The sequence below is a fragment of the Natrix helvetica genome (genome assembly GCF_964273705.1).
Source record: "Natrix helvetica genome assembly, chromosome: Z".
NCBI lineage: Eukaryota > Metazoa > Chordata > Lepidosauria > Squamata > Natricidae > Natrix > Natrix helvetica.
Window position 1 is genome coordinate 143,027,690 of NC_138554.1, and position 14,928 is coordinate 143,042,617.

Consider the following 14,928-nt stretch of genomic DNA (forward strand, 5'->3'; position numbering starts at 1 on the left):
CCTGCTTCTGAATACCCTCCCTTAAAAACTTACAAACCAATTCCGTCACGGTTCCTGCACAGCTCCGTCAAGCCAACTTCCCTGCGCTCCACCCCTCCATTCTGAGGATTACCACACGTACCAAGCTTGGCAGGACACATAATCCAAAATCACATGGCCGCTGGGGGCTACTGTGATACAGGACTGAATTAAAGAATGGAAAGATAAAACCTCTGGTCTCGGGGACTGACCTGGATGGGATCCTAAGAGACAAAGTCCTGTGGTCAACACGTGCCTGCCTTTCAGGTCCGCTCCCCATCGATTTGGGAAGAGGGGGACCAGGGGAGACAGGAGAGAAGTCTTCCAATACTTGAGGGGCTGCCACAGAGAGGAGAAAGGGGTCAAGCTGTTTTCCAAAGCACCTGAAGGCCAGAGAAGGAATAATGGATGGAAACTGAGCAAGGAGAGATTCAACCTAGAAATAAGGAGGAATTTCCTGACAGTGAGAACAATCAACCCATGGAACTGCAGTTGCCTTCGGAGGTTGTGGGAGCTTCATCCCGGGAGGCTTTCAGGAAGAGACCGGACTGTCAAAAAAACGGTGTGGGGTCTCCTGCTTGGGCAGGGGGGGGGGTTCGATTAGATGACCTACAAGGTCCCTTCCAACTCGGTTAAACTGTCAATGTGAGAGAAGCTCTCTGGGATCAACCAGGCCCTGCCCAGTGAGGGAGGTTATAACTTCTATCAGCCCAAAGTGCGTTGTAGGATTTTCAGACTTATCTGTCTGGAGAACGCCAGATGGGAAAAAAATAAACCATGAACCACTTTTCTGAACAGTCCTTTCACCGGGACATCAGTTGGTTGACGTGTCCTTTTGTTGAAGCATGAGTGGAAGCATCCCTTCCCCTCACGGGAGCCCATTACTCCCACCCCGTCCATGAGTCGGGCAGGGCATCATCACACATGGGGAACGGTGAGACGCACTTGGCCAAATTTCACCTTCGGTTGAATGTGTGGTTGTGAAGCGTTTCCGGTGGCCCGAGAGCCACCAATGCCCTCCTCAAGCCACGGTGGTGGTGGTCCGTGCTGTCCCTTAACCATAATAGCCGACGCTCCCTCAGTGGACAGCCGTCACATTCTCTGGAGGGAATAGGCCTTTCCCTGGGGCACAGCGGGACGTAGCAGAAGACAAGGGGTGATACCTCCTGCAGAAACAGGGTGGACCAAGTCCCGGGGACAGAGGTTGTTAGAGCTGACGGCAGCGGGGCAGCCTCTTGAAGGGCATCGGCTGACCATCTAGCCCAGGGGGGCTTCCAGGGCAGCTGGTCGGCCCCTAGGAGAAGACGGGGCTGGGCTAGATGGATCAGGGGTTCCCACCTGGCAGGGTGCAGCTCCTCTTTTTAATATTCCAGAACTGGGATCCACGTTTGAAACGGGCAGGATTTTTCCGGCTGCAAGAGCCATCCAGCAGGAGACAACCTCTGTCCTGCCCAGGTTGGCACAGGTAAGCAGGTGAGTTTAAGGCTTCACGGTCCCGTGGATTGGCTTACGATTCAGGGGGTCGGCCCTAACTCCAAAAGAGGTGAGTTCAGCAGACAGTCCAGGTTATAACCCAGATCCAGGCTCCTAAAGCGAAATCGGAAATAAATTTCAACAGTTTTCAAATTTGTCCCTTGGCTAGAAAGTGACCAATTGTGGCTGAAAGGGAGGGGACTTGCTTCCCAGAGGACCCACCAGGGCCCACGTTAGGCTCATTTTGCCGACCTCGGCCGTCATTTTCAGCCAATCCCAGGGCTGTGCCAAGAGTTCAGCTGGGCACAGAGGGCCCCTCGACCTGTCACCTGGGATGCTGCTTGCAGATGTGACTCAGCAGTGCCAGCTGTTTTGCTACAAACCAGGAAGAAATTTCGGAACAAGGGGCAAAATGAGACTCGGGTAGGAGATGGCATGGGCGCCCGAGACAGGTTCCCTTTTCCTGCCTCCGGTGACCGTCAGCGGAAGGCGAGTCTCGTCCAGTTGCCTGTTTATATGACGGCTCTGCCTCTCACTGGAGAACGGCCATTTGCCCCCTTGCCCTCCATGGCCTCGCGGCTTCCCTCCAAGCCCTGCTGCCATTACGGCATGCAGACGCCCCTCTGCTCCGTTCCCACCAGGTGGCAAAGCTGGCAGAGATGAGCAAGATGGCCTTTGCCCAGGCAAGCAAATGGATTTTGATCCTTTGAGGAACTCGGCGGAGCCACTCAAGGTCCAGGGATGGGCATCGCCGCAGAAAAACTGGCCAAAGTCCACTGGGTTTGCTGGGTGACACCCTCCCGACACAGCTGCTGTTGGCGCTAACATTCCCCTTGGCCAATGTGGCTGGGGCCCAGCAAGACCCTTGCGGAGACACGCAGGTCGCCTGGCTGGCAAGAAGCATTTGGGGGAGGAACCTACCAAGGAGGGTGAGAAGGAGCTCTTGTGCCAGTCAGGCATTGTGGCTGTGATACCAAGAGCCGCCGGAGCCCCTACAAGTCTCCTGGGGACATGGCCAGGGGAGAGTCTCCCCGAGGAGGGCCAGGAACCTGCAGAAGGAGAGCAACGTTGAGGGTCAAGGCGGAGAGTTCTTGGGGTGCCCGGGTGCCCAGAGGCCAGTCTTCGTGGGAGCAGCCCATGGAATAGGGCCAGTTTTCCCAAAGCAGACAGAGAGTGCCGGGGGGGGGGGAAATGGAGCATTCCCCATCATCAGGGAGGGCAGGGAATTTGCCAGCAGGCCACCCAATGCCCAGGGGGTAGGGTGGGCCGGGCAGACAGATGGGCAATGAGGGGACCCACGAAGAGATTCAGGAGGTCCCATCTCGGGATTTGTCTCTGCGGAGGTTAGGAGGAGGAAGAAGGAGAGGTGGGGTGGCAGGAACTGGGGTGGCCCCTGGTGCTGGGAAGGGAGCTGGGGCAGAAGCACCCCCCCACCCAGTCCTGCCTTCCTGACCCTCTCCAAAAACAGAGGGGTTTCGCAGACTCTGGCAGAGGAGGAAGGAGGCAGCCAGCAAGACCCCCCCCCCATTCCTGCTGCTGGGAAGCATCCGGATTCCAAGGCCCAGCAAGGCCAACTGTGGGAAGCCGTGGGCACCATCCCCATGCCAGTTGGGCGAGGGATTCCAGGGAAGGAGGTCTCTCTCTCTCTCTCTCTCTCTATGTATCTATCTATGCATCTATCTACATTTAAGTATCTCTATATCAATCTAATCTATCAATCTCTCTCTCGCTCCAGTATCTATTTATCATCTATCCATCCATCCATCCATCCATCCATCCATCCATCTCTAAAGTATCTATATCAATCTAATCTCTCTCTCAATCTCTCTATCTACATTTAAGTATCCCTATATCAATCTAATCTATCAATCTCTCTCTCGCTCCAGTATCTATTTATCATCTATCCATCCATCCATCTGTAAAGTATCTATATCAATCTAATCTATCACTCTCTCTCTCGCTCCAGTATCTATCATCTATCTATCATCTATCTATCTATCTATCTATCTATCTATCATCTATCTATCTATCTATCTATCATCTATCTATCTATCATCTATCTATCTATATATCATAGATCTATCTATCTATCATCTATCTATCTATCTATCTATCTATCATCTATCATCTATCTATCTATCTATCTATCTATCTATCTATCATCTATCTATCTATCATAGATCTATCTATCTATCATCTATCTATCTATCTATCATCTATCTATCATCTGTCTGTCTATCTATCTATCTATCTATCTATCTATCTATCTATCTATCTATCTATCTATCTATCATCTATCTATCTATCCATCCATCCATCCATCCATCCATCCATCCATCCATCCATCCATCCATCCATCTATTCATCCATCCATCTCTAAAGTATCTATATCAATCTAATCTATCACTCTCTGTCTTGCATTGTGGCCTTCTGTGTCGCCCCGGCCCAAGCGGGGGTCCCGGCCTTGTGGAGCGACGGTGGCTTCCCAAGCTAGGCTGCAGAGACCCCGGCCCGCCTCCTCCCTCCCACCCTCCGGTGCTGACGCGGGCGGCGGAGGAGGGAGGCTGGGCGGGGGCGGCTCGTGACGCGGCGCGGCTGTGGCTGGCGGAGCCGCCGGCAGGGAGAGGAGGGGAGGGGGCGGGCAGGCGGGCGGGGCCATCGCCAGCGCAGCCGGCCATGCAGCGCCGGGATCCCGCCGCCCGCCGCTGAGCAGCCTGGCCTCCTCCTCTGCCTCCTCCTCCTCCGTTTTTCCCTTCTGCCAGCCATGAACTTCCCGGGCGGGCCCGGCCAGAGCCCCGGGCAACCTCCGCCGCCTCCGCGGGATGCTCAGAGCCTGGCTGCCCCGGGGGGCCCGGGCGGGCCGGGCTCGGCCGGGGCGCCCCCTCCTCAATTCGGCCTCTCCAACTCGGCGGCCATCCGGGCCGAGATCGGCCGCTTCGAGTCGGTCCACCCCAACATCTACGCCATCTACGACCTGATCGAGCGGGTGGACGACCTGGCGCTGCAGAACCAGATCCGCGAGCACGTCATCTCCATCGAAGGTAGGGGGCTCCCGGGGGCGGGGCGGGGGGGTGGAAGAGGGAGGGGGCGGCGAGGAAGGACCCCCCCAAGGACAAAGCCCGGCCTCGCCCGCCTTCCCCCTCCTCCCCATCCCACCCACCAACCGCAGAAAATGGAGCTCGTCCAGGGAGAGCGGGGGCGGCTCTGCGGGTCCGCAGCCCCCTTTGCCCGGGCCGCGCAGAAGCCCCTCTGCCCACGGGCCGCGTGGCACGGCCGAGGGAAGGGGGCCTTGCGGCTCGGGGGGGGGGCTTCCCTCCTCCGGGGGGTCTGCAGGGAAGGCCGGTTGGCCGGCCCGTGGGGAAGGGCGCTGGGAGGTCGCCTTTGTCTGGGCGGATGGAGAGCCGGGGCCCGAATCCCCGCCCGAGGGAGCTGGCCAGCGACTGACTCCGGCCTCTGCCCCTTCCCTTCCTCGGGGCGGGGATCGCGGAGGGTCGGTGGGGAGGGGAGATTGGCGTGGGGGGCGGCTCAGCTGGCACCGCGCAAGTTCTCTCCGTGGTCGGCCCGAAGGGAGGAAGGCGGGCGGCCGTGCGCCAGCCTCCTCCTCTTCCTCCTTCTGGGAAAAGCTGCCCTGCAGCTCAGCGCTGCGGGGGGGGGGGTGTATCCTGCGGAGGGATCGCACTCTGGGGGCGGGAGGGGGGAATTCTGCAGCGGCCCCTCCGCCGCCTCCTGCTCGGCCTCGGTGCTCCTGGGGAAGGAAAGGCTCTGCCCTGGGGAAGGAGGGGGGGGAGGGATGGCCAAAGGGAACCAAGGATCGGGATCCCCCCCCCCGTCCCCTCCCCTCGGCGAAAGGAGCGGGGTCGGGTGGGCTCTGCAGGCGCCTGGGCCTAGAGGTGGGTGAGGAGAAGGAAGGAGGGGGGGGCAGGAGAAGCTGGGGTCCCCAGTGCTGGGAAGTGGGGAGAAGACGCCCCCCCCCCCAGTGCTCTCCAAAAGAAGAGGGTTTTGACAGAGCCCGGCTAAGGAGGGCCAGACCCACCCCTCCGTTCCTATTCTTGGGAATCAGCTCCATAGGAAGAAGGGCCGGAAGCCATTGGCAGGATCCTCAGGCCAGAGTTGGGGGAAGCCAAAATACCCAGGGAGGGGAGGGGGCTCGCTCCTCCCTCCCTCTCTCTCTCCTTCCTCCCTCCAGGCAGGCTTGGGGGCAGCAGAGGGAGGGTGTCTAAGGCTGGTGGGGAGGAAAGGCCTCTGAATGGCTCTGCCTGGCATGGCTGCGGGCATCTTTCTGGCCTCCGGGCTCATTAATGCCCACCCCCAAAGCAAATCAGGCTCTCCTCCCTGCAGGGTCCTACCCCCCCTCCCCAGAGCTTCTTCGGAAATGGCTAAGGAAGGCAGTGCCAGCCTCAGACCGGTGCCAGGCGCTGATCTGCCTGGCCTGGCGAAGGGAAGCCTTGGGTGGCATCCGTGGGGAGGCCGCATTGCTTTGTCCTCTGGGCCTGTGGGGCACCCTGGCAGGATTGGGGTCAGATGGGTTGCTGGATCGGCAAGATGGAGAGAACCCATGGTGCTGTGTCATCAGGAGTTGGGGCTCTTCCTTGGTGGGGGGGTTGTTTTAGGGGGCTTTTTCTCCCGTAAAAGAACGGCACACTTTGTTTAAGCTCTCTGCCATTCACGTAACTGGGGAGGAAGCGCGCAGTGGCCATCTGGGGCAGGTTCTCTGCGTGGCCGACCCCCATCGCACAGTTCTCCTCCCCCCCCCCCCAGCCCTTCGCTCCCTTCCTCCGGCTTCAGGCCCCTGCATCTGGCTCTTGACTGCCTGAAGGGTGCTTGGTGGGATTTGGGGACCCCTGCCTCCCTCCCAGGCCTCCCGTCCATGTCCCACGCAGAAGGGGCCCAGGAAGACCCTCGTTCTGCTGCTCCCAACCCAAAGGGCTCCTTGCCCAAACCTCCCTTCTCCCAGCTGCCTCTTTAGATTGGCAGCGTTCGGCCTAGTTTATTCCTGATGTTCGGTTCGGGGTGGTCTTTGCGGACCCCCCCCATTTTCACCCAGCGGCCCCTTCCCAGTCCCAGGTGTGTGTGTGTGTGTGTGTGTGTGTGTGTGTGTGTGTGTGAAGCTGTGATGATCAGGTGCACCTCAGCATGCCGGGCTTGATCGGCCTTTCGTTTGGCTCTCTAGTTAGCTACCAACCAAGTTCATGCTGGTTTATTTACATAGAAGGCTCATAAGCGTCCTTCCTCAGGGAGACTGGGGTGTGTGTGTGTGTGTCACGCAATCCCCTGACACAATGGTGTGCGCCATTAAAATAACCCACAGGAGCAAGGAAGACCGGCCTCCCCTTGTTTGTAGGAGCGTCCACCACACCTGGTCGGAGGTCAGTGGGGGGGGGGTCTCTGCCCTTCTCCAGTTGGACCCCTTCGCCCCAAAATCCTCCTCTTTCCACCAGGCTGGCTGGCACCCTTTGAAAGGCCGAGGCTTGTGAGGTGGGTGCTGGTCTCTGCCAAAGACCCTCCAGCCTTGGGGGACTTCGGTCCCCTCCAGGATTTTCCCACTAACGGATCCCCCTTCGATCTATCAGGATAGGCAATCGACCTGGTGGATCCCAGGTTCCCACACTGGGTCCTTCGGGGTTCCCGGGCTCCGGAAGGCCGGCGTTCCCCGTTTGCTCTCTTCCGGCACTTTGGCTGCAGGCACCCTGCACTGGGCCGGCCTCGGCGTTTGGTTTGAGGCCGGGGTTTCCAAAAGGAGTCCTTTGGGGGGGGGGCGTCTCCTGGGGCACCAGCGCCCTCTTTCCCATTGGGAGCCACGTAACGACCCTGAGCAGCGTCAGAGGAAGCCCAGGTTTTCTCCACTGGAGCAGACTTCAACTCCCAGAATTCCTCAGTTTCCCTCCGTTTCAATGGAGGCCCAGGCCTGATCCGGATGCCAGGCGGATGAAGCACCACCGATGGGGCTTCTCGGAGGCCTCTTCCGCCTCCTTCCTCGGGGTAAGGGTGGGGGGGGGTGTCTCTTCCTTCGGGGAAAAGGGTTTTCTCGTAGCCAACAAACTGGGCTCCTTCTGCGGTCGTCCCCTCTGAGCACCCTGGTCTCTCTTTTCTCTCTGGACCATCGGGGGCTCCCCCCCCCCTACACGTGCCCTCCGAAGCCAGTAACTAGCAAATGGCAAATAGGAATTTGGGGTGGGGGGTTTCTTTCAGACGCTCTCCAAACAACTGGGGTGCTTCCTGCTGCTTCCTCCCTGGGGTTGGGGGGCAAAGGGAGGCCATGCTCCCCAGTCTGTTACCGGTGGTGGATGCCTCTGCTGGGGCAGGGGCTGGCCAGGAGGCTGGGGCTTTCGGAAGCCCTCTGGAGGAAACCCTGCTCTCCCCTTGAGAAGCAGGCCGGTGCAGAGGAGGCCCCATGGATGGAGTGGGTCAAAAATGAGGTAGGATCCTCTGCTTGAGCTTGGGCGGTTGGACTAGATGACCGCCAAGGTCCCTTCCAGCTCTGTGATTCTGTTATTCGGACCCCTAGCACCCACGGTTTGGCCCTCTGCTCGGCCAGGGTCTGTGTCCCCCTCCTCAACCCCCCTCCCTTCCCACCAGTGGTGGGTTCCTACCGGTTCGGACCGGTTAAGCAGAGCCGGTAGTGGTTTGGTGGCCTGGGCCGCTGGAACCGGCAGACACCCAGGCCTGCCATGCCCCCGAACCGGTTTTCCCAGCGGTGCCATAGGCGCCGCCATCTTGTTTTTTGCTCCTGTGCATGCGCAGAGCAATTTTTATTGCAGAGCACACGCCCGCCGGAACCCACCCCTGGCTCCCACCTTGCGGGGGTGGGGGTGGGCAGGAGCAGCTGAGCAGCAGGAGAGGGGGGGCATCAGAAGCTGTTATTGGGGGGGCACTAGTGACCCAGCCCTGCCTGGGGGGGGGAGAGGTTGCAGTGGGCACAAAGAGCCAGTTTGGCCCAGCTATGCTGCCCCCCCTCCCCCCCCGGCTGACATTTCCCCATTCCTGGTTGAGCGAGCGTCCTTCTTGCATGCCCTGGGACCCTGCTGTGGGGGGCCTGAGTCCAGAGAGGGAAGGGCAGCCCCGAGGGCCAAGATCTGCTCCCCGGAGGGAAGGAGATGGCGGGTGGCAGTGCAGTTCGCGCTGGGCCTCCCTCGGCCATGGAGCCTTTCAGACCCTGACGGAGGGGCCGGGGCTCAGTGTGAGCTGGGGATGGCGTGGTGGGAATCCCCCCCTCCCCCGTGAGTGGCAGGATAGAGAGTGATGGGATGTGGGATGGCCCAGAAGGCTTGGAGGCAGGCAGGGAGCAGCCCCTTCCCCTGAGGAGGATGGGTGAGGGTACTACACTGTGCGGGCAGCAGACTTTGCCTTCACCTCCCTGTGGGGAGTCTGTGGCCGGCAGGACTCCAGAGGGCAGGCCCCCCTCCCTGCTTTAAGCCCCCCCCTCTTGAGAGGGAACCGGCCTTGCAAACAACCCCCCCCCAACTCGGACGCTTGCTCAAGCCATTGCTCCCCCCTGCCAAGACCCTCTCTGGGTGGGCGAAGGGCATCCCGTCTGTCCCCTTCCCTGGTCAGACCCATTTTGTGTGTGTGGGGGTGTCACCCCTTGAGCAATTCAGAGGAGAAGGAGGGTGTGGGCCGTTTCCTGGGGCAGAGGAGGGGGCTGGAAAGGGGGGGATGGCCCTAGGTCAGCCCCAATGGGCCAGAAGGTCATTTAAGGCCAGGGGGAGGGAGGCTCAGGCGTGGCCTGGCCAGAGACCCCTGTTTCACCCCCCTCTGCCTTTGCCCTTGGCTGGCTCTGCTCTCCCATCTCCCATCCTTTGGGGAGGGGGACGCAGAATGAGCGACCCTCCCTCCACCAGAAGCAGCCACCGCAGGGATTCCGCCTCTGCTTCCTCCCCCTCCTCGGCACCCCCCTGCCCCGGGTGGGCTGCTAACCAGACAAGAGGGGGCTTTCTCCGCACCCCCCCCCCTTTTCCCGGGCTGCCAGGCCTCCAGAGGCTCCGCTGGTGTTTTGCCGCCATTGCTATAGAAACCGTCTCCCGGCAGGAAGGCTGGAAGGGGGGCGGGGGCGGCAGGGAGAATGCGGAGAAGATGCCCCTCCCGGGAAGACAGAGCTGTCCCGGGCGCCCCATCCTCAGCAGTCGCAAAGGGGTTGGGGGGGGGTGTCAGGCCCTTTCCCTTTGATTTCCAAGGGAAGAAAACCTCCCCAAGTGGGGAGGGGGCAGCCCTTTGGAGCCTGACGGGGCTCAGGGCCCGTGTTTAGGGGCAAGGGGCTTTGGCCGAGGGAGGGGTGGGGGCAGGAGAAGATGCCGCAGCAGGGCCAGTTCTACTTGGGAGGGGCAAGAGAGGCCTAGGAGCCTTTGGGGGGGGGGTCCAGGCAGGACCAGGTGGGTAATGAGCCGACCTTCCCAGGTGGTGCAGACAGGAAACCCTTTGCGGCTTCGGCAGGAAGCTCTTCGGCTTTGTGGTGAGGTGGTTCCTCTCTGCGCGGCGCCTCTGGGGCTGCCCCGGCTTTGCCCGGAGCCAAGCGGGCTCCTTCGTTCTCTCTGCCCCCCGCCCCCCCCTTGCTGACATAGCCCTTGTGGGGACGATGGGACACGTTCCCCTGTCTGCGTGGGATGAGTTTTGTGCACCACTGGCTTTGCAAGGCACAATTCTCCTCTTAGCTGGGAGGGCAATGAAGCAGGGGAACAGCTTGCCACCAGACGCTGTGGGAGCTTCATCGCTGGAGGCTTTGAAGAAGAGACTGGATGGCCATTTGTCTGAAACGGTTTACGGTCTCCTGCTTGAGCAGGGGGTTGGACTAGAAGACCTCCAAGGTCCCTTCCAACTCTGAGGCTAAAGGGCCACATGTTGGGCAGCGATTGACCAACGGCGGGGACCTACCCTACTTGCCAAAAGCAGCTTTTGCCAACTAGGACTCCCCCCTCCTTTCCGGGGGACCCTCTTTGCTCCACTTGCCGGTCCTCCCAAATGGCAGCCGGTGTTCCTGGGCTCCTCCGGTTCTCCGGGCTGTAATTATTTTGGGGACTTGAACCGGGTGAAGGGATGGAGGTGAGTCCTTCTACCAGCCCTCCGAGATGACAGAAGCCACATTGGTGTACGAGGCCCCCTCCTCACCACGACTGCTGGTTTTCCGTGCAAGAAGAAATAGCCCCCCCCTCCCAGCCGTCACCTGGGGGTCTCCTTTCCCTTCCACTCCCCTGTTTGTTTCTCCTCTCCTGCTGAGCTCCGGCCCGGCTGGCTCAGCTTCCCCGTCAGTGATCGGCCTCCCTTTCCTGGACCCTCCCCTCTGCTTCTCAGGCAGCGGGTGGGTAGGTGGGCTGTATTTTGGGTCCCAGGACAGCTTCCCGGAGTGCCCATTTCTCTCCCCCTGCGGCCTCTTTAGCCTTGGGTGTTTGAGGCCTGGAGGTCGCCCACTGTGACCTGGGGGCATGGCATGGCGGGCAGTTCAAACCGCCCCTTTATTGCTCCAAATGCTCCCATGTTTCCAGAGGAAACTGATCTCACACACACACACACAAACACACACACACACACCCTTCTCCAGCAGCCTCTGGCTGCAAATAGTCCAGCCCAATGCTGTGAGCACCACGGCTGCAAAGGAAGAAGCCCAGCGGGGGCAGTCGGGGAGTCCAGGAAGCCAGCAAGAAAGCAGGAAACTTCAACCGTTGGCCACCGCACTCAAACTCCATGAATTCAGTATTTGTTCCTGACAGACACCCCTTGCCACAGTTTCTCCTGAAGTCTGAGCCCCCAGGGGTGCCTTGTGAAGAGGGGCAGGGCGCTCTCCTCCCAAGTGGTCGGGTCTGTGCTGTTCCTGCCTTCTCTCCACTCTCTGTGCTCTTGGATCAGGAGCAGGTGATCCTTGCTCCTCGCTTGAGCTCTGTCTCTCGTGTTCCCTTCTTACCCTCTCTTGGTCATCATTCCCTGCCTACAAGCCGTCCCAATCCTGAAACGCCCCCCCCTCTCTCCCCCCCTCTCTCTCTGCCAAAATCAATAGGAATGGGATCCAGGCAGCTGCAAGGAGAGCAGAAAGGCTTCTTCCTCAAAAAGAAAAGAGATTGCCTTTAGGGTCAGCTGCAGAGAAATGGGATATGCCAACTTCCATAGGGGAGCTTGTCCTGGGGGTGGGGGATGTCTGCGTGCTGGGATGTGTGTGTGTGTAGCCCCCTGTGGTGTTTATTCTTGTGAACAAGCAGTTCTGTTGGGAGACCGTTTAATTAACCCTATTGGTGTTGACAGACCTCATCCTTTGATGTGCGGATTAGGTGCCGGTAATTTATTTGGAGAGTTTAAGTGAAGTTTGAGTAAAAGATATTTCCCCGATTGCTCCTTTTACTTGATTAACTTAGTTTCTGGAAACTCTGGTTCTCAGACCTTTGGGGCTTCTGTCGACGTTTTAAGGGACGATGGAGACGGTATAAAGGACACCGTATATTTTAGCATAAAACTTCTCCCGCTGGCGATTGCAGAAGGGACCCCCGGCAGTGTCCGATGGGACCCTCATCCTTAGAGATCCCCAGGACACCCTGACGGTCTTTCGGCAGAGAACTGGAGGCGAAGGCCTCGCTTGTGGCCTGCGGGGATATTGGGAACGCGGCATCAGTGGCCCCATGGTTCCCTGCCAGCCACGGTCATCCCAGTGGAAATATGGACCTTGTGGTTCCAGTTCTCTGGCCTGTAAGGCTGAAATCCGGACCGCAGCCGTGCTTTCTTCCGAAGGTTGTGGTGCTTCCCGGGACCCGTGGGGTGGCCTTAGCCCTCCTGGCCTCCTTCCCTTCAGGCCCTGGAGGATCCTCAGCCCCCCCCCCCCCCCGGGGTCTTTCTTCCTTATAGGAGAGGCCAGGGATCTCTGGATCTGATGCAATCCTGGCTTCCAGAAACGCAGGCATAGAATCAAAATCCCGGGAAGCCTTAGTACCACTTTGTAAAGCCTTAGTAAGGCCACACCCGGAATGCCACATCCAGTTTTGGTCACCATGTTACAAAAAAGATGTCGAGATTCTGGAAAAAGTGCAGAGAAGAGCAACTGAGAGGATTAAAGGCCCAGAGGCCAAAACATCTGAAGGACGGCTGCAGGAATTGGGTTTAGCCGGTCTGGAGAAAAGAAGGATGAGGGGGGGGGGACAGGATAGCAGCCTTCCAGTGTTTGAAGGGCTGCCCCAAAGAATAGGGGGCCCCCACTTATTCTCCAAGCCACCTGAAGGCAGGACGAGAAGCAACGGATGGAAACTAATCAAGGAGAGAAGCAACCTGGAACTAAGGAGAAACTTCCTAACGGTGAGGACAATTAACCAGCGGAACAACTTACCTCCAGAAGTTGTGGATGCTCCCATCACTGGAGGTCCTTAAGGAGAGACTGGACAGCCATTTGTCTGGAATAATAAGAATCTCCTGCTTGAGCAGGGGGTTGGACTAGAAGACCTTTAAGGTCCCTCCCAAGCCTGTTTTCTTTCTATTGTATTCTGTTCTGTTCTTTGTTCTATGCTGTTCTGCATTGTATTCTATTTCTAATCCTATTATGTATTCTCTTTTATTTCTAGTCTCTTCTATTGCTAATTAATTTCTACCGGTATTCTATTCTCTATTATTCTATTCCTATTCTCTTCTATATTCTCTTCTCTTCTCCTCTTCCCTTCTCCTCTCCTCTCTTTTCTCTTCCCTTCTCCTCTCTTCTCTTCTATTTCTAATTCTGTTCTATTCTGTATTCTATTCTATTCTATTTCTATTCTATTCTATTTCTATTCTATTCTATTTCTAATTAATTTCTACTGGTATTCTATTCTATATTATTATATTCCTCTTCTCTTCCCTTTTCTCTTCCTAATTAGTTTCTTTTCTCTTCTATTTTTAATTCTGTTCTATTCTGTATTCTATTTATTTCTATTTTATTCTAATTCTTATTCTCTTCTTTTCTATTTCTAATTAATTTTTACTGGTATTCTATTCTCTATTATTCCATTCTATTCTATTCTCTCTTCCTCTTCTCTTCCTAATTCATTTCTCTTCTATTTCTATTCTATTGTATTTTATTCTATTCTATTTTTAATTCCTATTCTCTTCTATTCGTAATTCATTTCTATTCTATTCTCTATTTTTCTATTCTATTTGTAATTCTGTTCTATTTCTATTCTTTTTCTAATTCCTATTCTATTCTATTTCTAATTCATTTCTATTCTCTATTATTCTCTTCTCTTCTACTATTTCTAATTCTGTTCTATTCTATAATCTCTTCTAATTCATTTCGATTCTATTTGAAATTCCGTCCCAGTTGCCCCCTGGCAGAGGGGCGAAGCTGCCTTCAGCAAAAGGGCAGAGCTCTGCTGGAGCTGACCGGTTCTCAGAGATGCTCAGAGAGCCCCCCTCCCCCCCCCAAAGCGCAGAAGGCAAAGAGAGTAGGATTTGCACCCAGGCCTATTTTGTGACAAAGAGAGACCTTTGCGCTTCCCTGCCTGCTTCCGCAGAGACCCTCCGGCAGCCCTTTGGAAAGGGAGGGAGGGGGGGCTCGGGGGGGGGGTTTCTAGGTATCTGGAGGACAAAGTGGTTGAGTTCTACCTGGAGTTGAGTGAGCAGTTGGGCAAATCTCTAGGAACCACTTATAAGTATAAGTATAATCTTTATTGTCATTGTACTTAAATACAACGAACGTGGGGTGAATTTGAATATTTATGAGTCCTGGGAGTATGAATATGGCCCACAGCAGCCTTGGCCATGCCAGGGATGGTCTGGATCCTCCTGGCTATATATCAGTCAGAATAGAGTGGGAAGGGACCTTAGAGGACATCTAGTCCAGCCCCCTGCTCAAGCAGGAGACCCTATACCATTTCAACTAGGTGGCTGTCCAGTCTCTTCTTCGAAACCTCTACTGATGGAGCAGCCACCAACCTCTGGTGGCCAGCTGTTCCACTGGTGAATTGTCCTCATCATTAGGCAGTTTCTCCTTAATTCCAGGTTGCTTCTTTCCTTCATTAGTTTCCATCCGTTGCTTCTCGACTCTGGTGCTTTGGAAAATAAGTGCCCCCCCCCCCCCAATGTTCTCTGGTTCAGCCTCTCAAACGCTGGAAGGCTGCTATCCTGCCCTCCTTTTTCTCTAGAGTGGCCAAACCAAAATCCTGCACAACCGTTCTTCATATGCTTCATTCCTCCAGGCCTTTAATCCCCTCAGTTGCCCTTCTCTGAACTTTTTCCAGCGTCTCAGCCTCTTTTTTGTAATGTGGTGACCAAAACTGGATGCAGGATTCCAGGGGTGGCCTTACTAAGGCTTTACAAAGCGGCACGCATCCGTCCCGTGATTTTTATTTTAAATAAAGGCCACTGTTTATGCAACTCAGTATAAAGAGTGAAGGCAGCGAGGCCACATCTAATATTGGAGATATCCATAGATATTGCCAAAGTCTCCAAAGGAGGGGAGTTGTAAAACCAGCCCGGTTCGGCGAGCCGTTGCTTCTTCCGGAC

The 14,928-nt window shown here is 56.6% G+C and overlaps 1 protein-coding gene across 1 annotated transcript in view; it reads left to right on the forward strand.

The window, feature by feature from the left end:
* The first annotated feature begins 4,120 nt into the window (after nt 1–4,120).
* Nucleotides 4,121–14,928, forward strand: part of LOC309381560 (arf-GAP with GTPase, ANK repeat and PH domain-containing protein 3-like) — a 48,503-nt gene continuing 37,695 nt past the window's right edge. Inside the window, exon 1 of the mRNA XM_081932716.1 lies at nt 4,121–4,532. Coding sequence (XP_081788842.1) covers nt 4,256–4,532 — 277 coding nt within the window. The 5' untranslated portion in view covers nt 4,121–4,255. The remainder of the gene's footprint in view (nt 4,533–14,928) is intronic.